The sequence below is a fragment of the Oncorhynchus mykiss genome, chromosome 3 (genome assembly GCF_057628025.1).
Source record: "Oncorhynchus mykiss isolate SJ-2025 chromosome 3, ASM5762802v1, whole genome shotgun sequence".
Lineage (NCBI taxonomy): Eukaryota > Metazoa > Chordata > Actinopteri > Salmoniformes > Salmonidae > Oncorhynchus > Oncorhynchus mykiss.
Genome location: NC_143024.1, coordinates 67191870 through 67216982, shown reverse-complemented (window position 1 = coordinate 67216982; position 25113 = coordinate 67191870). Strand labels below are relative to the sequence as shown.

General features: G+C 43.6%; 3 protein-coding genes and 1 long non-coding RNA gene across 4 annotated transcripts; 3 read left to right on the top strand and 1 right to left on the bottom strand.

The window, feature by feature from the left end:
- Nucleotides 1-2639: 2639 nt before the first annotated feature.
- LOC110520234 (dnaJ homolog subfamily B member 11) lies at nucleotides 2640-8387 on the bottom strand. Its single transcript, XM_036974635.2, has 10 exons — nucleotides 8057-8387; nucleotides 7353-7509; nucleotides 6470-6567; nucleotides 6089-6224; nucleotides 5824-5966; nucleotides 5614-5696; nucleotides 5474-5531; nucleotides 5073-5184; nucleotides 4332-4491; nucleotides 2640-4041 (listed from the first exon to the last, which is right to left on the bottom strand). The coding sequence occupies exons 1-10, from the start codon at nucleotides 8128-8130 to the stop codon at nucleotides 3977-3979; spliced, it is 1086 nt and encodes a 361-aa protein (XP_036830530.1). The 5' UTR covers nucleotides 8131-8387; the 3' UTR covers nucleotides 2640-3976.
- Nucleotides 8388-13638: 5251 nt separating this feature from the next.
- On the top strand, nucleotides 13639-14321 carry LOC149984656 (uncharacterized). The gene is made up of 3 exons (XR_016494790.1): nucleotides 13639-13922; nucleotides 14002-14037; nucleotides 14134-14321. It is a non-coding gene; the product is annotated as an uncharacterized LOC149984656 (long non-coding RNA).
- A 4845-nt stretch (nucleotides 14322-19166) lies between these two features.
- Nucleotides 19167-21983, top strand: LOC110520233 (TBCC domain-containing protein 1-like). The gene is made up of 2 exons (XM_036974634.2): nucleotides 19167-19556; nucleotides 19879-21983. The coding sequence occupies exons 1-2, from the start codon at nucleotides 19477-19479 to the stop codon at nucleotides 20234-20236; spliced, it is 438 nt and encodes a 145-aa protein (XP_036830529.1). The 5' UTR covers nucleotides 19167-19476; the 3' UTR covers nucleotides 20237-21983.
- A 766-nt stretch (nucleotides 21984-22749) lies between these two features.
- LOC110505288 (gamma-crystallin S) lies at nucleotides 22750-24997 on the top strand. The gene is made up of 3 exons (XM_021584437.3): nucleotides 22750-22846; nucleotides 23515-23757; nucleotides 24653-24997. Exons 1-3 carry the CDS (start codon nucleotides 22829-22831, stop codon nucleotides 24923-24925), a joined length of 534 nt encoding a protein of 177 aa, XP_021440112.3. The 5' UTR covers nucleotides 22750-22828; the 3' UTR covers nucleotides 24926-24997.
- The last annotated feature ends 116 nt before the right edge of the window (nucleotides 24998-25113 follow it).

The following is a 25113-nucleotide window of genomic DNA, read 5'->3' as shown; positions in this document are numbered from 1 at the left end:
AATTCACTGTTGAATAGTTGAGGTTTTTCCCTTTGAGGTGACTGGCTTTTATATAGCAACACGACAAACACAGTGAAGCTACGGCCGTCCCCAGCCGTGTTCAAAGCTACAGTGGGAAGAGCAGAGGACACGGCTGACATGCATTATTCCTTACAAAAGCTGCCTTTTGTTTGCTTTATGCTTTAGGTCCCACAAATTGTAGGCTTTGTCCGTCACCATTTCTTTTTCTGGTGCCCTTTTTCCCTCTTCACCCCCCCCCATCCGAGACACATGTTGGTGCGGCATTGATATCCGCACAGTCTGTTGCTGAGCTCATCCCTGCTATTGCTCTGTGTGTAGGTGGGATTGGGATGGGGGGGAGAGAGGGTGATTATTTTCCAGGCATAATAAGTCAGAATTGTTCCCTGTGACAATGGATTCCATATTAAGACAGACAAACAGATGTTCTAAATGTTTGTGCCAACTTCTGCACTTGTTATTTAAAGAAGGGAATGAAGATACAAAAACATTTCTGTGTAAAACATTTCAAGTGTTAGTTATTTTGTTTCTATTCCCTCTGAAATAAAGACTAGTAAATCTCTCCCAGGGTGTTGAAAGTGAAAATAAAGAGGAATTCCAAAAAGTTCAGACATTTAGTGCATGCCATCATTTTTGGTTACTATTTCTACCATTCTGGGCCAATATCCTCCACACTCTTAAATCCCAGGCCAGTGAACACACAAATCCTACTAAACCCCAGGCCCTCACAGGATCAGGCTCCATTAACTGAGTCACTACAGGTCAACACAGCCACTGCCTCTGCTCTCCGCTTCCCTGGATCGTGGATTGTGCAATTAGACATCATAGCATGTGCTCCTCTTAACCCCGGGGCTACACTTAGAGAGTCATTACTCTCAGTAATGTCAAGTGTGATCCCTGCGCTTATCTGCACCAACTCACTGTAGTGGTTGGACTGACAGTTCCAGGGGCGGTACATCAGCCCATCAGAGGCAATGCTCCCCTCTTGTGCCTCAGAGGGGTAGTTCACCATTCCAAAATCAATGTTTGTCAATCCACATTCCTAAATGAATAGGAAAGGTGGTAACTATCTAAAACAATGAACATAGACAGTGTCATTCATCTGGGTTTCAGGCTTATATATGTATGTAGCTATATCTATTGTGGGACTCACCAATAGACTACCTGAAACTTTGAGGTTTGCAAAATGTGATGTTGGAGTGAATTATCACTTTAATTCCAGTAACAATAGGTGAAGATGCATAACCTCTGTTGGGGATCTTCCTATGCAGCCAGAGCCATATTAAATACATGGCTCTGTACGTAGCATGAGAGGTAAAACACAGAGCCTTTATACACCCTAATCACCAACCACCCCTGCTTGTTGGGTCTCATCCAGAGTGATAATGACTAAGGGATGTGTGGTGGGATGTGGAGGGAACTCCCAATACCACAGCCCTGCTATCTCTGTGGGAGTTCATGATACATACAGACTGCACACAGATACACAATTTTGCAGTTTGGACAACAAGTGATAATTGTAAGATAAATGTTTTAAATAAAAGCTATATCCCCATTATAAACCTGATAGAGATATATTGAGTAATCAGTTTGGGGGAAGCTGTGAGGAATGCACCTCCACACACACACATACACACAGACCTCCCATGTATTCACACACACAAATACACAAACATGTATGCTGGTGGACAGACGCGCATATTACCACACTATAAATTCACCATACCGAAATGATTTGTGCGGACATCCTCTGCCGCACCCTAGCAGGCTCCCTGACATCTTTCTGCCCCCCCCCACCCACACACACAGGCGAAGTAGAGGGGAAGAAGGGCAGAGAGGAAGAATAGGGAGGTAGGTCTGGTATGGAGACAAAGTGACGCGGTTGAGAATGACTATACGTCCCAAATGGCACCTTATACATAGTGTACTACTTTTGACTAGAGCCCTATGGACCCTGGTCAAAACTAGTGCACTATACAGGGAATAGGGTTCCATTTGGGATGAAACCTGAGTCAGTCGGCCCCTTGCGTTTAGGAGAGCAGCAACAGACAGTCAGTAAGTGGAACCAGCTCAGTCACAGAGGTCAGATTAAGATACAGAGTGGAGGAGTGAGTAAGAGGGGTTAACAGTGACGGACGGACCGACCAAACACACACACACCACTACAGCCCTGTGATGTCACTAATTAAGTCAGACAATCACTGCAGTAAAACCATAGTCAATGCTAGGGAAGGAAGTCCAACAGCCAAACAATCATCCACTGATCACTAACAATACTTCATCCTCAAAGCCAATGCCATAATAGACATGTTAATGCAGTCACATGACAAAGGTGTCTATGATGTGTAGAGGTCTTGCCTAGAGAGATAGAGTGGCCCAGGGGAGGTTACGGCCCTCCTGAAGGAGTGGTGACAGCAGACACCCTTTGCAGCCATTCTTTACACTTGCTGCCCTCTACTGGTCACACATTGGGACTACAGCGAGTGCCCTTGACTGACATGCAAGATAGAGATGTCAATAAGGTGGACAGTGGTGCTCCAGCCAGGCAAGACAGCATAGGTACACACACAGTATAAAATCTCTCACACCCTTGACAATTGAATACTGAAAATGCACTCCAATTTTGTTTAAAGCATAAAGTAACCTTTATGTAAGGTTATTTGACCAAGTAATTCTTTATTATAAACTTTTAATTGAAAAGTACATTTTCCCTCCTGTACTATAGCACATCCCATTATTCACAGTAGTCTCTTTCAGTCAGGAGGAGCAGTCCAAAGAACACAGGGCTGAAATGGCACCCTATGCCCTTTAAAAGTGCACAACTTCTGACCAGAACCCTATGGGAGCGGGTCAAAAAGTAACACACTACTTAGGGAAAAGTGTGCCATTTCAGACACACTCAGTCTGAGAGGAGAGGCAGAGCAAGAGGGGTGGATGGTGGTGGGAGGCAGAGCAAGAGGGGTGGATGGTAGTGGGAGGCAGAGCAAGAGGGGTGGATGGTGGTGGGAGGCAGAGCAAGAGGGTGGATGGTGGTGGGAGGCAGAGCAAGAGGGGTGGATGGTGGTGGGAGGCAGAGCAAGAGGGTGGATGGTGGTGGGAGGCAGAGCAAGAGGGGTGGATGGTGGTGGGAGGCAGAGCAAGAGGGTGGATGGTGGTGGGAGGCAGAGCAAGCTGGAGATGGAGTCTCCAGACGAGGATGATATCCTTGTCACCCTAACGAGGAGGCAGCTAGGTAGCTCCAGAAGTACACTCAGTGGCCTTTCTTTCAGCAGACAGAATGCTCACTCATAACCTTACACCACAAATAATACATCTAAACATCATCTAATTCAACAAAAGCAAAAAACTAAAAATGTTGTTTGTTCTTTCCTATTTACAAAGTGTTTTGACCGAATCTTTTAAGGTGTCGGAGGGGATAAAATCCCTCAAGGTTAAATTAAACGACCTAGTACAGTACCACATACATAAAACTGTTATCAGAACAGGGAGGGTGATAGTATTCCAGTCTTGCTGATGTCCATGAGAAGTTGTTGACTCCAGAGTCCTTTGATTCCAGGAAAGCTCCTCTTCTAGAGCTCAGTCAGGTGTGATGGGTTTAACATTGGAAATGGGAGCTTTCATGATCCAAGATGTATGTGAGTGGTTGACAATTAGTTGACATTAAAAAGGTATGTTGACTTGAAGATCCAAACTCTCCAAATTGAAGCAAATAAGTCATCTGCAATTTGAGGGGGAATTAAGGTGGCAGTAAAATAATTTTTGGGACAAATACAGCATTAAATATAACCAGGACTTCTTTAAAAAAAATAACATCAAGCCACCTTCAGAATATAAAAAAATAAAACAAATCAACCCATCCTGAGATCAAAAAATAAATACACCCCTAAGCGTGCTCCTTTGTTTGTGTGTGTGTTTTTTTGTGTGGCGCAGAACTCAGTCCAGACTGTCTTTTGGTGTGTCAGTATCCCTGTAGTCCATTGTAAACCTTCTGTACTGACGATTGTTTCAGAATCCCTCTCACTCCTGAGAACAACAAAAGGCACAATTTAAAGTACTAACCATTGTGATCATAATTATTACATGTTTCAGAATCATTCATCGCCGACAAGTTAATCAGTGGTTTCATTGTCTTCGTGTCCTGCGCCTCTCAGTCTTTGTGTACATTGTTGATATGCCTAATCTTTATGGAAGAACAAGACCCCATACCTGACATGTAACATGCAGTTGATCTTTTACTGATAGCATCAATGTCGACTCAAGTCTAATAGATCATTACAAAACCCTTTCCGCATGTTTATCAACTTCCTCCTTACCCTCTTTCTGATTGTCATCCAGCTGTGTCTGTGGGAACTCGATGTCAAACGAGACAATGAGAGATCCACGGATGTTGTTGTTGTCAAAATTTGGCAGGCCTTCTCCCTTCTTCCACAGCCGGGCACCAGGCTTGGTGATCTTGTCCCTCTCAATGTGAACCTGCCACAGGGGCAGTCACAAGTCAATGTTGTTATTGATTCAAAGATGTGTCAATTTTGGACCAATCATTCCAAACCCAGATAAAACCTACTCTGGACAGAAAGCATGCTCAATGGAGAATATCCATTGGAAGTTATTTTTAGTCCAGGAATAAGCTTCATTTGGGGGGGAAACTTGGCCATTACATTTGATTACATGTTGGAAAAACAGTTCATGTGTATTCCCGAGTGGCGCAGCGGTCTAAGGCACAGCATCTCAGTGCTAGAGGCATCACTACAGACACCCTGGTTCGAATCCAAGCTGTATCGCAACCGGCCGTGATTGGCAGTACTATAGGGCGGCGCACAATTGGCCCTGCGTCGTCCGGGTTTGGCTGTCATTGTAAATAAGAATGTGTTCAACCAACTTGCCTGGGTAAATAAAATAAATGATTGGTCTCCACTGGGAATCTTGTTTTTGGTCCTGATTAAACATGTAGAATCGACCACAGACAGTTGGCCTGAGTTGGGGGAAAACTACCCAATGCACTACTGATAGTTCGTAGGCTGTAGTTGGATAGATGTGTAGGAGCCTTTACACACCGTATGTCCATCGAGGTGTGTGATGTCCATCTCAAAGCCAACCAGAGCCTCTACCAGAGAGATTGTGACGTTAGTGTACAGGTCATCTCCTCGACGCTCAAACACTGGATGTCTGGAAGCACACACAATCATTGTTCAATAAAAACGGCTTCAACTGACAACATATTACTGTGCAATAGAAACAGGCTAACAGAGTGAGAGAATGCATTTGCATAAAGCAAGCATACAAATAGATAAACAGAAGGTAAGTAGAGTACATTCCAAAAATCTTTACATAACATCAATGTACTCACTTGACAGTTTGATCTGTACTGAAAAAGGTATAGGACTCAGAAGGATAGATAAGCCTCGTCAGAATCATTATATAATATCTGAAATAAGGAAATGCATGCTGCTCTTACTTCATAACTTTGATGCGGAAGCGTAGATCCCCTGGCTCGCCGTCGATGTGAGGTTCACCTGTAAAACATATTATTATTTATATACAATGACTTTACCCTTGTTTACCCATGTTATCCTGATGGTTGAGTAAGTAGCTTACCTTCTCCAATGAAAGGGTACTCCATCTCATCTCTCACGCCCTGTTCAATCTCCACCTCCAAAGTTCTCTCCTCATTCACCAGCCTGGGATCATTGAGAGAGACAAATCCTAACCATTATGAAGAAACTATTTTCTTTATTACTGAGCATGTAAAGAAAGACACCATTGTCTCCTGCGTTATCAATCTCAGCCAATAGTACAGTGACTCACTTTATATTGGGGCACTCGTCACACACTACTTCCTGGGTCATCTGGAAGCGTCCAGGTCCGAGCTGCGTCGTCCTCATTTCCTGTCTGCAGTTGCATTTCCTTTTCCCAGGGGCCTCTTTGGCTACAGGCTTGTTGCGCACAACCTGGGCGGTGCATATAGATGTTATGATGAGAGTGGTAGGTATGTGTTGGACTAGGGTAGGACTGGTGAAGCACATCAATCCTATACAATATATCACAGACCACCATCAGTGATTAATAGTACCTCTACAAAGTTCCCAGAGTACACTTCTTCGAGTGTGACCTCCAGGTCTAGTACTATGTCATTTCCTCTGGGAATGTTCCTGTCCTGTTGTCCTTGCCTGTTACCTCCAAACATGAAGCCAAAGTCCCCGAAGAAACTGTAAGAGGTGATTGTTGATGAGAGAACAGTGATGCCGAAGGCATTCTTTGATTCTTAAAACCTCACATGCTTAGGCCTACAATTGGGTATGGCTTGTAACTGGAATACAGATGTCATTATTTTACCACACACTAGTGCCTAGTAGTATAAATGAATGGAACGCTCATTAGGTATTGTTAAGCAGAGGTTTATGTATTAATGTGTGACTCCATACAGTATATTATGGTAATTAGGTAAACCTACCTGGAGAAGATATCATTGTGAGAACCATGGTGACCCTCTTTCAGACCATCCTCTCCGTATGCATCATACTGCTTCCTCTTCTCATCATCTGAAAGCACCTACAAACAGCACAACACCAGGGTCTAACTCATTTAAGTCACAAAATAAAGGGTTTCGGTTGAATGTGTGAATTTGCAACATTGTATAAACTTTAATGCAAACTCTTAATATCACATAAAAAAAATACCTAAATAGCTCATCATGCAATTGTCCTAATTTGAACCCTTTCAATTTTGTTATCGGATTAGTGGTCACTTATAATGCCATTGGTGCACATCATAGAAGCGGTCACTGAGCAGGTCCGCGTGCTCCACGTCGTGTTTTCATGAGAGCAAGCGGACCACAATATGAGCCAATCAGAGGCAGCCACACGGTCTTCTTGGCCAATCAAAAGGCTTATGTCGTTTCCATAGACACTCGCCTTGGTTAAGGGATACAGTATTTTCAACCTAACTTACGTTACCCGCGCAGTCATCTTTTTACGCCTGCTACATTAGGTTACCAACAACAACCAAATATGTTGCTTCAGTTTCCTACAAAATACGTTTGTATCCGTGCCTCGAGCGCTTCAGCAAATTAAATATAACGAAAACCCTAATATACACCCTGGTTAAATTAGAATTATTAAAATATTATTGGGAGAGAAGCAATAAAACGCTAGCGTTCTCATAAAACTCAACTAAGTTGCCGTTCATATTTTGTAAATATCTTAATGACATGAGCATTGTTTCCGAAGCCACAAATCAGACACCATTATTATACTGGTAAAACAAAAAAGGGCCATTCAACACATTGGAAGATAAATGATATATGAAGGAGGCAAACACAGCGGGTAATTTCCTACCTCATAGGCTGACCCCAGGTCTGCGAATTTGTCAGCAGCAGTAGGATCATCGGGGTTTCTGTCAGGGTGAAGCTGGAGAGCCAGCTTTCTGTAAGCCTTCTTGATGTCCCTCACAGATGCCGACTTGCTCACCCCCAAGATCTTGTAGAAATCTCGCCTGTAGAGAAAGGTGAAAATGCGAGGGGAATTTAGTTACAGACTCTTGTAGATACAGTATTTCCCCTTCATGATAGGGACAGGTGGAGTAGGGTTCGCAAGCATGTCGTTTATATATAATAATCTTTGCTTGTGTCTTGTATTTATGAAGTTTTAAAAAATCGAAAATGGGGATCACCCAGAGTGATTCAGATTGATATCAATAACTCATTTGAGAGTACAAAGCCAGCGGGAAAGCTAGCCCACTCTTCCCTAAGATGGCATTCAGCATTCCCTTGAATAGTATGACTCAGCCGATACACGATACTGGAAACAAAGAATCAGGCAAGGGTGATGTTGACTACCCTTTCGGACAATTATTTATTTAGCGTGTTGTTGAGATTGCTTCTTTTACCCCTCCAGCTAGTAGCGAGCTAGCCATATTACACATGGAGAATGGGGTTCAAAAGTGTAGACCAATCACAATGAAACATGTGTACCAGTTAGCGACACCGCGTTTAACCGTTGCAGAAGCGGTGTGTACGGATGATATAGAAACATGTACTTACCCTGCAAGCACTGCCGCAACAAAATACAGGACAAGACAGCAAACACTGCCCAGATTCATCCCTTTAACGGCCATAGATCCCAGTTTCTTCAAGAAACCAACAGAACAACCCGGCTTTTTGATGTTGGCTTCCTTCTGTCACTAGTTCTCTTCCTTCTGTCAAATCAGAACCGCCCACGTGAAACCCAGAAGTCCCGCCTCTCATCCTAAAGCCCGCCCACCCTTAAAGGCGCTGCATAGTCAATCTGCTGTCTGCATTGGCCATGCAGCATTTACAGTGTTACGGTCTCTGGGCATTCATACTGTACTTCCTGCGCTTCGTAGAGCAACGCAGAGCTGTTGTGGAGGAAGTAATCAAGGAAGTGAGGTTCTGTTTATACCGGACCTCCCGCCCCCATCTATCGTCCACCAATAATGACAATGCGGAGCTATATAGCACTATATGGACCCCTCCGCATTGTTATTGAGCCCTCCACAATGTTACAACATTTGGGAGGCGCAAGGCGATGCGGTACAGAGCTCGACTAGGCCTCTGCATGAATCCAGACGCTCTGCAATTCCGTCACACCCTCCGGCCACAATACTGATCGAGCATAAATTGGCTTTTAGCTACAGCAACAAAAGCCGGTGTAAACTTTTGCTATATCTTTGCAATAGCATTTTTAGTGGATGAATGTAGGATGTACATCGTTTTTCAGCAATATCCCCCAAAATCGATAAATATTCTCCCTTTCTGTCTGATTGAGAAAGAAGAGCGCCATTGCAGCCTGCAATTCCTGCATGTGGGCATCACAGGAGGTTGGTGGCACCTTAATTGGGAAGAACGGGCTCATGGTAATGACTGGAGCAGGCTCAGTGGAATAGTATCAAATACGTCAAACACATGGTTTCCATTCCATTTGCTCTGTTCCGGCCATTATTACAAGCCATTCTTCCCTCAGCTGCCTCCACTGGTGGGCATTCCAGCATCTGCAGGAACCACTCTTTATACTTCTATTGGTAAATGTTTTAATTAGGACAGGCAGGAGTGATCCTGGGGTCAGTAGGGGGCTAGCTAGCCGTACACCGGTAGACAGTGTCTTTCGCCCCCGCTTGTCAGGCACTTTTCCCGCAGTGCTATTAATGACGGCAATTGGTACACCGCAGGCGAGGGCGACACAGTTAACTAGTTACCTAGCACACTGTCGCCCTAGCCTCCTGTCTGCTATGCTAGTGAGAGGCGGGGACAACCGGTAGACAGTGTCCCCCGCGCCCTCCCTGTTGGGCACGGTTTTCTCCAATACACAGCAGGTGGGAATGACACTGTGTGCTAGCTAGTTAACTAACACACGGTGTCGCTAACTAGCATGTTAGCTAGCACATGGTTTCACCCCAGCCTTCCGCCTGCTGTGCTAGCGGGGGCGGCCGGTAGACAGTGTCCTTCGCCCCTGCATGTCAGGGACTGTTATCCCGCAGTTCTGTTAACAATGGTGAGGGCAAGCGACGCTCCCGCTAGGACTGCGATAGTCAGGGGCAAAATAAATCTGTTAATAAAAGTATTGTCTGCCACAGTGGACTATCAAAATACCCGTAAAACCTAGCGGTCAAACACGGAAATGGTTAAAATCATTTTTCCACCATTCATTTTTCACATAATGAATTTTACAGAGACTTTAAATTAAGTATGCATTTGGTGTAGGCTTATCTTTGCGTGACATTTTGATAACCGTGTAATTCTCTTGCGACAAAGTGAGTTTTATCAATATATTTGCCTAAAAATACACACAAAAAAAATTCAATGCTAATCAGCAACAGAGAAGACTTCAGCAAGACCACAAATTCCTGCAGGAAGCTCCTGCACATCATCTCTAGCTGACACTGTCTGCTACCGTTCACCAGTGCGATCAGAGACCTGTGCCCAATCCACGATGAACTCATGTGCTGTATTGAAATGAATTGAATAAAGTGTTGAACTTCTTCTGTCCCCTTTCTCTGTCTTAGCTAGCCACTGACTACACATGGTTAGCAGAGCAGTAGATACAAACAAATGGTATTACTTAGCTGAGATAATTGTTTGTACAGTATGTCGACCTTGGTGTCTATTTCAAACCTGATGGCACGGATAAGCATAAGAGCATTAAAATGGGAGAATACCACTATGCGTCTGGCCATGTGGAGAAGTGCAGCTATAGTGCGAGGCAATTTACCAGTTTGGTCAGGGCCAGAATGAGGGATAAAGTTGATCCTGTGTCAGTGAGTGTAGATATTAACTATACTGCTGTTAACATTCTATAAGGAAATACACACTTTTTAAAATTTAACTAGGCAAGTCAGTTAAGAACAAATTCTTATTTACAATGACGGCATAGGAACAGTGGGTTAACTGCCTTGTTCAGGGGGAGAATTAAATATTTTTTACCTTGTCAGCTCGGGGATTCAATCTAGCAACCTTTCGGTTACTGGCCCAACACTAACCACTAGGCTACCAGCCTGCCATTTAAGCAATTGTATAATCATTAACCAGATTACCAATGATACCAGACTTAGATGAGTGATAAATCAGTTCTAAGACGTCATTGATGAGAATTGGTCAAAAAATCTATTGACATTCAGAATTGACCATGTTAAGACATCCAGCCTCTATTGCAGTTTCATGACTAGAGACACATCTTCAAAGGCACAGTATTTATTTATTCAGAGTGGCACATGCATTCACACAGTCTTGACTTATAGAGGATCCTTCCAACTATATGATTGATATGTCAAGTGATAAAATCACAAATTATATATTCAAAGTTTATGTAAAAACTACCTTTGTCCTCATGAAAATGACAGTTTATTAAATATTCCACAGCTGTATTGTCATCAATTAAATCAAACTTTATTTCTTACAACAAATGCATTTCAAGGTGTTCAAAGTCATGAATTGAAAGGCATATGGCACTTAACATCCTTCCTCTTGGGACGTCTCTATTAGTGACCAGGGGATTCTCTCTACCACATGTGAATGCCTCTGTGGAGCTCATAAGTGTAGCCATGCAGCCTATTTTGGCGTATTCACAATATCGGCCGTACAGATGTGGAATGCCAGTGGAGGAAGCCAGCAATGCCCAACAATGTGCAGTCAGTGGAGGACCTATACTCAGCCTCGAGAGCCCAGAGAGGAGGAACTTCAGTGGCTAAGGAACCGTTTCCGGGGCATGTTCAGTGGAATAGCATGTCTCCTTGAACCTGAGTCAGAACAACCGCTACCCTCCTGTCTGTACTGGACATTTTCCTTTTAAAAACAAGGGCACCTGGGGAATGCAAAATTCTAGTAATTTAAAAATGCCCCCCCCCCCCCCCCCTCCCTATCAATTATTCACACAAGAAACTAAAAAGGCTATAATATTTACATGTTAGGGTACTTTCTACTTGTTGATGAGAGTTTGTATGGAGAAATGTGGAGATTTTTCCTACTCTGTGCCTTGAGTGATGACGTTAAAGCTTGCGACAGGAAGTGTAGTTCTGTATGATAGCTACATTAGCAACTAATTAATATTTCCTTTTTGGGAGGGTAATTACAGATAAAACTGATAAAAGTTACCTTGTCCGGTGGAGATTTACACAGTTATTAAAACGTTGTGCCAGGGTAAGCCTACACGAAACACAGACCTTATATTAAGTAGTTATAAAATCCCCTATGGAAAAATGAATGGTGGAAAAACGATTGGAACCATTTCTGGGGTTTACCGCTAGGTTTTATGGGTATTATAACTCGTACTGTGGTACTCAATTTCCATTTTGACCCAGGGATAGGGGCGTTCCTGCAGGGATGCACATATGCAGGAACGCCAGAATTGTGGGCTGCAGTGTTACCGGTAATAAACAAATCAAAAGTCAGCCCAGGTTGATAAGCTACTAAACTTGAATTTAAGAGCATTATTACCAGTTACTTTTCCTGGAGCTTCGAGACAGGACCAGAAATCGTTTAGACTAACGTTAGTATAAACTTACTGAAGCCAAGTGTTTTGTCTGTCTGCTAACGCGTTAGTCTGCTTTGTATCAGCTAGCTACTAACGTTCCCTTAATGCTAAGCAAATAAATCAAGCAACTGCTGTTAGTTTCATTCTATTTCCATGCCAGATCGTCTCTGCTTGCCAGTTGTCATGGGAACATCAGGCAGACGTCCTAGTATCCGGGGGCCTGTTGCACAAAAGTAGAATTAAGACATCCGGGATAAATGACTCAGCTGAGCTCAATGAAGCCAAAACATGTGCGTCCAGGCTTAATTGGTTGCACAAAGACCAAGCCAGGATGAGCAGACACGGATTCATTAAGCCAGGTGAAACCAATCCTGGATAGGTGCGCGCTCACGGCTCACTCAAATAGACCCCGCCACAGATCACAGATTAACTGATTTACCATGGCAACTAGAGCCGCGTACTTTTCCCCGTCGGAAGCACAAATCCTCATGGAGGCATACGAGGAGGTAAAAGATATAATTAAGAAGAAAGGCAACACCGCCACAGTGATAAAGCAAAGAGAAAAAGCGTGGCAAAGTATTGCAGACCGCCTGAATGCGTAAGTAGTGCACAATTACACACTCACCGCTCCGCTGAAACATCACAATTACAATTCAAATATTTAATTCACATCTCCAAAAATGCAGTTGTACTGTAATTATGAAACGGTTAATTTTTTTTATTGAAATGCACTGCAGATATGAGTGAAATTGTGTAAAGTAACTCCATCACACTGTATAAAGCTATGATAAAATGTTTGATATTTTTACTGAAAACAAGACAAAAATACCAAGTAATTTTTTGCAGTGTGACTCCATTAAGTGTGTGTGTGTGTGTGTGTGTGTGTGTGTGTGTAGATTAAACATGAACGGGCCAAAACGGACATGGCAGCAGGTCAAAATCAAATACAAGAACATTCTGCAGAATGGTATGGTCCCTGACTAATATTTAACAAAGCACAAGCATATATTGTACCCAGAAGGTGCCTGCTCACACATTGTCTGTACTGTTTTAACAGTGAAAAAGAATACCCACAGACAAGGCACGGGTGGTGGGTCACCAAAGGCTGACCTTACCCCAGCAGAGGACATGGCCTTGGAGCTAAATAAAGGCAGGCCCGTCTTAGAGGGGATCCCTGGGGGGAAAGAGACGAGCATAGGTTCCTCCCAAGATGCCACCCGCTTCATTCAAGGTATGTCCTTCCATCTCTACATGGGATACAACCACATTCATATTGAATCAATTTGGACTGTCTGACTTTGGTTTACCTATTGCCTTGCAGTGTCTGGCAGCACTGTGTTCCTGTTAGAGCCACCAGCACAAGCACCAGACGATGCTGATCCAGTGAGTACTCCATCAAAGGCATACTGTAGGCCTGGCATGTCTTGTCTACTAGCTTCAATATGAATCCGATTAAATGTGATAGGGTGAAGGCCCCAGTGCAGCAGCAACAGCACATGATGGAGACGATGATGAGGAGGAGACCATCTCTCTGGATTCCAGAAGGCATGAGGTATCATGTTAAGACTGTGAAAGTACTATTTACTCTACAATGGTGAGGAGTCCTCATCAAAATCAAAAAATCTAATTTCTTTTACAGGACCCAGATGCTATACAGTGGGAAAACCAGCCTGGCAACATAGTGCGTATTAATAAAAGGACACCACATCCTGCCAAATTCCAGCTGCGCTAATTGTATTGTGTTCACAGAGCTCACAAGCTATCAGAAAGTTGTATGGCAACCACCTCCGGTGCCAAATAGAACTGGCAGACATAGACATTCAGTACAAGAAGAAAAAGATGGAAAATCTTGCACTGGAGTTCGAAATAAAAAAGAGGACAATTAGGAAACTGGACCTTGAAATAAAAAAACTTGAGAGGGAGGTGAGATATGCCTTCAATGTACACTGTATGCTAACTGTAACACAAATGTATTAATCATTATTTTTCTTTCCTCCCCCAGCTCCAAGAAGATGACACAGCTCAAAATAAAAATTAGGTATATTCTCGTAAAGTCAAGTGAGCCATGACATGAGCTCTTATTGTGAGCACACAGGACGGTGGCATCTTTCTAAGGTTTTTTTTATTTTCCCAGCAATCAGTACAACCAAGTCATCGTTATAAGGCATCGCCCTCTTTTGCCCACCCCCCCCCAGCACCAGGTGTGGCCACTAGCCTATATGAAGGCCCAAAATTGTGTGTTCCTTTCTGCTCTGACAATGGCATGCCCATTCGTGCGAGATGTGGTGGATGAAGAAGCACTTGTGCTGAGGAGAGCCTTCAGGTGAGAAAGGGTCTTCAGGGACCGGTTGGACCCACTGGCCTTCCCTGATGACCATCTATATGAAAGATACAGGTTTTCTGCAGATGGCATCAGGTATCTATGCAGACTACTGGGTCCCAGGATTAAGCACCGCACTGCACGGAGCCATGCACTGAGTGTGGAGCAAATGGTTTGTGTGGCCTTGCGCTTTTTTGCTAGTGGAGCCTTCCTGTACTCAGTGGGGGATGCAGAACAGCTGAACATGGCCACAATTTGCCGCACAATAAGGAGTGTGTGTCTGGCTATCAAAGCATTAGCAGATGTCTTCATCTCCTTCCCTGGCCACAGAAGACTCTGTGACATCAAAGAGGAGTTCTATAGGATTGCAGGTAAGAGGATCTACAAATTACAGGACAACTGTTAACACATAGTAGGATACTCATTACTTTGTGTGACAGGTTTCCCCAATGTCATTGGTGCAGTGGACTGCACACACATAAGGATAAAAGCCCCCTCAGGTGCCCATGAGGCCGATTTTGTGAATAGGAAATCCTTTCACAGCATTAATGTTCAGGTGAACATAACTTTTTGATATTGTCCATTGACGAACACTCTGCATTGCCAGTGATGTGCATTGATTGGTGTAATATTCCTCATCTTATGATTTCAGATGGTCTGCAATGCTGACTGTGTGATCAGCAATGTTGTGGCAAAATGGCCTGGCTCAGTCCATGACTCCAGAATCTTTCGGGCCTCTGAAATCTATCAGTGCCTATCACAAGGTAAGCCACACAACCCCTATTTATAACCATCATGGCTGTGTCAAGAATATCACTGTGTTTATGAGGTAGTAATGATGAGATTTTGTGTTGACAGGTGAATTCTCTGGTGTGTTGCTGGGAGACAGGGGGTATGGCTGCCAGCCTTTTCTCCTGACACCTTTCACAGACCCCCAGGAAGCACAGCAGGCCTACAACCATGCCCATGCCAGGACCAGGGCCAGAGTTGAAATGACCTTTGGCCTCCTGAAGGCACGCTTTCACTGCCTTCACAAATTAAGGGTCAGCCCTGTTAGGGCATGTGATATTACTGTGGCTTGTGCTGTCCTCCACAATGTGGCCTGCCTGAGGAAGGAGAGGGCCCCCAGAGTGCCACCAGCCATGGACTGGGACAATCCGGCAATCTTCCCTGATGACGACAGTGGTCGGCTGCTGAGGGACCAATATGTGTTGAATTATTTTAGTTAGTATGTGTGCTTTCAATTTTGGTTAAATATGTCCTGCGGTGGCAGAGGAATTTGGGTTTTTTTGGGTTCGTTTTTTGACGAATTTGGCCTCTTATGATGTTTGTGCGGTATACTGTGTGTAATACAAGGCTGCAGGGAGGCTACTGCATCCATTCATTTGTCTGTTCAGTTGATGTGTATGGATTTGTCCTGCATTTATTTTAGTGTGCAGACATGCAGGGTGTGTTATACACATTCAAAGGTCTGTATATGTATCATTTTGTATAATATGCTTAGATTCTGTGCTTTCCATCTTGTAGAGTCACTGTGACTTCAGTTTTGAAAGGAGCTGATGGTTTACCTGCTTTGTTTTGTCCTTATTCAATAAAGGAACATAATGTTACACATTGTGTTTTTATATTCATATGGAATGTGTATTTGTTTATATGACAGAGTACTAGGGCCACACTGAAGAAAAAGGATAAAGTCATAAATTTATGAGGCTGGTTCTTTCTGCAGAAAAGCTACATATTGTTTTTACAGTTTTGATACTTATGACAATGTGATACTTAATATTCTGGCACATCAGCATGTCTTTGTTTATGAAACCATACTGAAGTACAATTTCACGAAATGCCCCACATCTGTCATTTTAACAACTGTCCTCCTTTAAAACAACTGGTTACAATATTATGACTTGTTTTTTTCCCCTCTGTGGCCCTAATACTCTAGCATTTTATATATAGCCTTATAGTCTATGGGAAACTGTAAATTATCTAATGATAGCAACATCATCTAAAAATCATTTTTTATCCAAAATCATTGAAATTAATGATCACAAACGTTTAAATAACAGTGGGTCTAGTTATATGTGATAACAATGTATAGTGAGCAGTGAAATAACTATTGGTTTCCATTTGTGGTGACTGCTGACTGACATTAGGGATGAGATTAAATAGATCCTGGAATTTAGCCTGGTCTGGAGCAGGCTAGCTCCACAGAATAAATCTCCATGGTAATTTATACCATAACATATCCTCCTGCCCCCTATCCATCTTTAGTGCAACCGGATTACGGATCAATTGAGCCAGGATCACCAAGATATCCTGGCTTAATCCCTTATCCTAGTTTTGTGCAACAGGCCCCAGGACGCCAGGAGGGAACAACAGAGCCAGACAACACAAACATTTACATTGGAGCAAGAGGCAGTGAAATAAATGCCATTTAGGAAGCAGTCAGTGAAAGGGTCCACATGCCCATTCTGTTACCTATAATGTTAAAAATCAGTTTTTACAACAGCTAGTTAGTTATGATACCACTTTCATCTAATACTGCAATATTGATATGAAGACCAGAACCCACCAATGAAATAGGTGAACTCTTGTTTAAAACTTTTTGGCATACTCCAAGCAGGCTGTCATGTGCTTTTTTACTGAGGAGGGGCTTCTGTCTGGCCACTAACATAAAGGCCTGATTGGTGGAGTGCTGCAGAGATGGTTGTCCTTCTGTAAGGTTCTCCCATCTCCACAGAGGAACTCTGTCAGTGACCATCAGGTTCTTGGTCACCTCCATGACCAAGGCCCTTCTCCCCCGATTACTCAGTTTGGCTGTGCGGCCAGCTTTAGGGAGAGTGTGGTAGCAGGAATACAAGATCGTTATATTTATACACCAAATGGTTGTTTTATTCTTGCCTCAAACAGTGAAAGGGTCCATAACGCCCATGTCTTCATAGTTTTTACAATAAATTGTTTTCCTTTTCAGTAAGAACAGTACCCTCTGCTCAACTCTGCAACCTCTGAACGTGTATGTGTCTTTCGGAGGGGTTGAAATAAAGTATAAGGCTGTTAGATATCTGTTAGATATCCGTGTACATTGGACAATAAAGTCATCTTTTTCTTTTTTCTTCTTTGCAGTGCCTCAGCCTGGTGATGGAGGACTCAGTGTACCCCAGAGGGGCATTGTTAGTATGTCTATAGAGGTTAGTGAGTTCTCTTGTGACTGTTTTATAGCTCACCTTTTTTTGTGGGAGAAGTAGAGAGCTATCAGGATTGAAGCATGGCTGTGTGTCTGTGACTGACCGTATTTCTGTTCTCCTGTTCTCCAGTGGAGGGCGCTATGAAGAGAACTAAGATCGCCCGGAACACCCACATTGCCCCCCCAGGCAGCAATATGGTGCTAATGTCACAGTGTTCAGACAGACCCTGGCCAAGGAGTCAGACAAGCTAGCAGTAGCTAACGTCAAAATACACTGTTGCGGTGATGCCTTATGCTTCGAACACACCGACAGCGTCATTGCATTTGGTACACCAGAATCACATTAATTTCCAATGAAATGCTACGTTTGCCTTGAAGCATTGCATTGCAAAGGCAGTTGCAATGCGTTCGGTGTGGTGCATACGTTGGATTTATTGAATGTATGCGTCAAACTGTATGCCTGGACGGCTTGACAGAAATGGTAGCAGAAGGTGAATGTTGTAACTTTTGTTACATGCATATCCAGATGATGCTGCGTACTATTTTGCGCAATGAGTCTGTCAGTGTGATGGGAGCGTTAATCTACCTGCTCTCTCCACTCAGGTCAGGTTACGGAAACCCTATAGCCTGACCCACTTAACAACCACAACAGATCAGCTTCAATAGAGACGGTAGTAGTGTTTATGGTTTGTTATTTATATAATTTCTACTTTTGACTGATGACCTTGATGATTTTCATCTCAGCCATCATTCAGTCCATCACCCAATGTTGGTGATTAGAGCGTTACTGTAGTTAACATAGTAAATCATTTATTAAGTAGTGGTGAAATGTTCTGTTATGATACGGGGCAGGGGAGCCTAGTGGTTAGAGCGTTAGACTAGTAACCGAAAGGTTGCAAGTTCAAATTCCCGAGCTGACAAAGTACAAATCTATCGTTCTGCCCCTGAACAGGCAGTTAACCCACTGTTCCTAGGCCATCATTGAAAATAATATTTTTTTCTTAACTGACTTGCCTAGTTAAATAAAGGTAAAATAATTGATTTTTTTTTAAATGGGGGGGAAGGTTAATGTTAGGACATAGACAAACACTACCCTGATACACTTCCACACGCCATCTCCAAGTAGCAGCACCAACCGAGTCAAGGGCTCTGTTCTGCCAGGAAGCCTTGATAATTCCTTAGGGGCAAGCGATCAAGATTGCTTGTCAGTCCAGGGGACAGGAGGCCAGAAGCCTCTCAGCTGGCCTTTGTTTGTTTCATGGTGTTAGTTCATCTCTTTAGTTGGGAATGCGGTTTTTGTATTTTCCTTTTTGTACATATTTATGTTTCATCATCTGAACAAATAATCATCCGCTTGGAATGGCCTACCAAGAGGTCAAGAAGGAGCTGGCCCTGGACCAAAGGTAAGGTGGCTGTCTCCTGGGTGAGTACATTTAACACCTAGTCGCACACACTTACTTCCCACGTTTATGCACACATCAAATCAGGTTACAGACCCTTTAGCTGGGCTTAAGACCCCTAGACATAACGAGAGCAACAAAATCAGTGCACTAGTTATTGGTTTCGTAGCAGTTCCTTTAATATTGCTATACTGTAACAATGTCCATTAGCTCAGGTGCGATGACATTCATAGTGGTGTGCGTGTTTTAGGTCAGTGAGCCTAAACGTCAGGGTGGTGTTTGTGGCTGGCGATAGGGTCCTCCTCCTACTGTACCATCCACGCCCTCAGCTCCACTCAGCCCATACTCCTCCCCGGGAACACTGCTCTCACCCCAGGGCCCTTCCACACACTACCCCTACCTGGAGGATCACATGGCAAGTGTGGCTTTAGCTGTGGTGCCAAACGCCTGGGACCAGCCCTTACTGCTGGGTGTGAAGGGCACCACCCCAGACCCTGGCTCCTACCTTTCCTGACGCCCGCTGAGTTTTTAGAATTGGAGGGGGACACTTGTGAGGTGCCAGGTGGACTGCCATCGATGTACCAGAAGGCCCATGAGGAGAGGGAGAAGAGTGTACAGGACTGGCAGAAGACGGTGAAGGATGCCCACCTGAACAAGTGAGTGACAGAGCAGACACAGACACTACCAGTCAGCCATTCTACCGCTTAGATTTATCAGCAATTTGACCAACGCTCAGTGAGTGGAAATATGAAGTGTATGAAGTATGAATATAATGCAGCCACTCGAAAAGTCTGTGACTACTGTGTCGCTTAATTTGCATAACAAGTGACCCAGTTGCGTTCACTAATATGATTTACAAATAAATGCAATGATTTGATGCGGAGCTAATTGAGGGGCCCAAGTGCTAATTTAAAGTGAACTCTGGTTGTCTGTTAATGTTTCTGAGTCTTGTTCCTGTAGTAAGTTGTCTGTTTTCAGAGAGTGGTGGCGTCAGTTCCAGGCTCTGGTGGAGCAGAAGTTCCATGATTGGCTGTTGGAGTCGGGACACAGACATGGGCTGGAAAGCCTTATCCCCCCCTGCATCACTTCCCAGGACCCCTCACACAGCGACAGCCTGGAGGCCGGGCCAAATGACACCAGGCAGGAAGGGACATCTAGATGGACAGTGGGGAGGACACCTTTTGCCTTGCTGACTTTTAGGGTTCTTGTTGATGGAGATCCCCATACAAAGAAGCTTTTGCCTCACAGTCAGCTGTTTGCTTCACAGCCACTGGTAGCACTAAGCCCTTTGTTTGCATGCTGTCCACAGTTCCAGGCAGGCCTGGATCTGATCTGAGGATCACTAGACTGCAGAAGGGTGGCCTGGTATACACCTCTGGCTCTGTTCTCGCCCCCTGTATGCTGTCTCGCCCTCCACTGCTGCATTCCTTCATCTAGTTGAGACTGGTGCATCCAGATTCTCTACCCTTGCACACTCACTCTCATGGATTTACCAATGGTGGGGATGGTAGAGAATCAGGACACAGGCAGTGGTCCTAGAGTACTTGGGGTACGACTACAGGGTACCTATTGTTAGCCACTCAGGTTAGATCTGCCTAGAGTCTGGTTCTTCTGCTGTGTGTACTGTACCAATTAAATAATAGGGAATCATTTAACTGTCTGTTAAATTCAGAGATTGACCTTCCAGTATAGGGGAAAGATGTATTAATGTGTATGATATTAAGTTGTTAATATGTATTTTCTGGTAGCGTAGGAGAGAGGGTGTGATGAATTTAAAGATGTATTAATGTGTATGATATTAAGTTGTTAATATGTATTTTCTGGTAGCGTAGGAGAGAGGGTGTGATGAATTTAAAGATGTATTAATGTGTATGATATTAAGTTGTTAATATGTATTGTCTGGTAGCGTAGGAGAGAGGGTGTGATGAATTTAAAGATGTATTAATGTGTATGATATTAAGTTGTTAATATGTATTTTCTGGTAGCGTAGGAGAGAGGGTGTGATGAATTTAAAGATGTATTAATGTATACATATGATATTAAGTTGTTAATATGTATTGTCTGGTAGCGTAGGAGAGAGGGTGTGATGAATTTAAAGATGTATTAATGTATACATATGATATTAAGTTGTTAATATGTATTGTCTGGTAGCCTAGGAGAGAGGGTGTGATGAATTTAAAGATATATTAATGTGTATGATAAGTTGTTAATATGTATTTTCTGGTAGCGTTGGAGAGAGGGTGTGATGAATTTAAAGGCCTGTGCCAAATTACAAGGAATGGAATACCTTTAGCACCTGAGTGCCAATCTGTTTGTGCTGTCATGGCAACTCCTTATCACTCATTGTCATGTCAAACTGTTTCAAAATGTTTGACTTTGGCAATGGGGTTGGCAAGAGCACAAACCGATCTGGGACCAGGCTAGTACGTCCCTCAGATGGGACTTTGGTCTGTAGACTATAATAGCCACCTCGAAGAAGATGGCAGAACACATTAGTGTTATGAGAAGAGAAAGATGCCTTTGAGGGAGCAGTTATATTCCGTTACATGGGCCATTCAGTTATATTCCGTTACTGTGTACTATTAAAATAAGCCTAGCATGCTCCAGAGAATGCTGATGTTGCTAGGTAACCAGGTATTTCTCTTCCTTATTAGTAATTTGCTTTGCTTCTTCGGCCAGTGTGGATGGATGAGATTGTATTATTGTTCTTCTGCCTTGCTGCTGTAGGTTAGTTCTCAGGGACTTCCCCTGTGTATGGCCTCTTTATTGTTATGTCATCTTATTGTGTTACTTTTTATTTGATATTTTACCTTAGTTTCTTTAGCAAATATTTTCCTAACTCTATTTCTTGAACTGCGTTGTTGGTTAAGGGCTTGTAAGTAAGCATTTCACGGTAAGGTCTGTTGTATTCTGCGAATGTGACAAATACAAATTGATTTGATTTGCCTTTCAATTAAATTGCACTATGTCGGCCTACCTACATGTTACAATGGAAATTATTTTCAATGTTTTCTAAGAGCACAATTTTGTTTAGTTCTCTTTTTTCTTTAGTCATGAATAAACTATTCATTTTTGCCTTGACATGCCTTTTATTGTTGAATATTGTACTTTCTTAGACACCCTGTATATCGACCTCAGCTAATGTTTAGTTATACTGTTGGACAAATCACAAACCATTACAATTAGCTGTAGCACAGACGAAATGTATAGAGATAAACTATTTTTGGCTAAGACGGGGGAGCAGATGTTGAACAATCACCTCTGAATCATTCATTGGCCCTAGAGGAGGAAGAGAAGAGTGATTGGCCTGCACGTTTGACAGATTTTCATGCTTCTTGGTTGTATTCTAGTGTAATGGACCTTGCATAGTTCAAATGTCTAATGAATGCCTCCAAGTTCACCCACACACATATTTCCCCCATTTGTGTTTAGACATGAATACGCCCGAAGAGAACTTGTGACACTTTAAACAATGGGGGCACAATATCTGTGCATCTGGGAAGAATTTGGCACATTTGGTAGACTCTTGGCCTGAGGTGATAGGCACATTGGGCATAGGCTGGGGTGGGGGTGATGGGAGCAAGCTGGCAGGGTGGCGTGTAGGGAGGGTATGTGTTTTGGTGATTGTAGGGGGCGAGATGAGTTGGGGGGCAATTCAGCAAGCCAGCAGAGAGGGGGTCAATGGGCACTCTCACCATGCTGTCATTATGCCGTAATCCCACTTCACTTTTCTGGAAAAACTGAATAGCACTAGAATCACTGACTCAATTTTTGGATCCCATTTTCATGACAAAGCGATTGTTCCACTCACTGTTTAAAAAACTGGGAGGCTGGGTATATAAAAGGGCTTGGGTGGCAGGACCAGAGGCATCCAGACTTCAGGGAGACCAGCAGACCACCGCTATCTATCAAGCCTAGCCCACAAACAATGTCCAAAATGGGCAGGGTGAGTAACAGGGATATGGCCGCTTGGCTCTGGGCAATCACTGACTCCATCAGAACAGGTTCTAATGATACAGTATAGTGGGCAGGATAGTGATTGTTTGGTGGCAGTAGCATAGCAGTGATTTTCTGTGGTGTGTTTGGTTTAGTTATGGGATGGCCCATTTTCATATTTTCTGTCAAATTTGGCTGATTTATCCTGCTGGCCATTGCCATTGTAATAACAACGTAATAGTATAATTGTAATGTAAGTGTAATAATACCAGTGTAATAGTCTCATTTGAGATAGAATGCTGGTTAAAGCTTGTCAGCACTGGTGTCCTGCAGAAATTGACATAATCTCTGCCTGTCTTAAATACACATTTTATTATAAATACAGTCTTCGATTTGGCATTCAAGTGCCATCAAAAATATTTACATTGGAGTTATTCTGTGATGGAAAGACTAACTCAAACTGATGAGTTTACCCACGTCTATGGCTTTTAGAAATAGCACTAGCTGCAAAGAAAGGCATCAGGAATGTGTTGAGTGATTGACTTGTTCTTTGGTAGGTTGGAAAAAGCAATTCATTGTGTAAAAAGGTACCTACCGTGCAGTGCAGAGCTTTTATCAAGCATATGAACTTAAGTTCAACCCACTCACTCCACTCTGGTCTCTTGTGTTCTCGTCCAGATTGTGTTTTACGAGGATAAGAGCTTCCAGGGCCGCCGTTATGAGTGTGACAGCGACTGCACCGACTTCCATTCCTACCTGAGCCACTGTAACTCCATCCGTGTGGAGAGTGGAGCCTGGGTGGTGTACGAGAGGCCCAACTACATGGGCTACCAGTATGTTCTGACCAGGGGAGAGTACCCTGAATACCTGCGCTGGATGGGCCTCAATGACCGCCTCAGCTCCTGCAAGATGATCCACTTTGTAAGTCTGCCACTGCCTCAGTCCTTAGAGCATTATAGTGAATGAAAGGAGATATCATTGTGTTTCTTCAATAACAGTATCTAGATGGGGTATGTCTGTTAGGTCTATGCCGAGCTGCCTGAATGGGGTGTACCGTATGTTGTATTATAAACCGGGTCGTTTGGGTCCTGGATGCTGATTGGCTGAAACAGAATTTCAGCCGTGTGTACATCAGACAATATATCACAGTGATGACGCAAAAATAATTGTTTACTGTTCTATTTATGTCGGTAACCAGTTTATAATAGCAATAAGGCAACTCTGGTGTTTGTGGTATATGGCCAATATACCACATCCCCTCTGGCCTTATTGTTTAATTAGAGCACAGAACACTGTACACTTCCCTTCAATGCACAGGGTGGCAGGAAGAATCAGACCTACACTTCTACTGTAGAATCAATCAATTGTCCAACTATGGTGCCGAATATGGTGGTGGAAATATTCTCTGTAACACAGGAAGCCATAAACGGCCCAAACAAAAGCAGTGAAAAAAATACAGCATGTTCTAAAAATATATGTTTCTTTTCTCATGATGGTTCGTTCAGTTTCGGACCAATCTCAAGAGTATAAAAACATTGGATTGGTGATGGGTTGGTGCATTTTGGGTCGACCAGAACATCGACAAACACACAACAATACTTTACAAACCTTGTGTGTTACTAACTATCCTTACATCCCAGCCCCCAAAATAAACCAGAAGTTGCTGAGTAAGAATCTCATCTCCCTATATATCCCTCCTTCCCCCTTTCTCTTACCCCACATCCCCTCCCCCTTCTTTCCCAATCCCTTGCACTAACCCCTCGCCTCCACCTCCACTACTACCACCCCCCCATCCCCATCCCCACCACCCCCACAGTCCTGTGGGACCCAGTACAAGATGCAGCTGTATGAGAAGGATGACTTCGCGGGCCAGGCCTTCGAGGCCGCCGAGGACTGCCCCTCAGTCCTGGAGAAGTACCGTTGGAGGGAGGTGTACTCCTGCAAGGTGCTGGATGGCTGGTGGGTCTTCTACGAGCACCCCAACTACCGTGGACGCCAGTACTTCCTGGAGAAGGGAGAGTACAGGAAGCCTGGGGACTGGGGTGCAGTCAGTCCCACTGTCCAGTCCTTCAGACGCTTCACTGAGTGATCCTCCTGACCACAACAACACCAACCTCAACACCAACCTCAACCTCAAACCCAACCTCACTATTATCATACATAATATGCATAATATGGACTTTGAATAACGCCTATCCTATTACTTTGAGTCCTTTGATTGTGACTTTACTGAGGTCTCTCTCCTGAAATAAAAACTTGGCTGGTAAGCAGATCTGA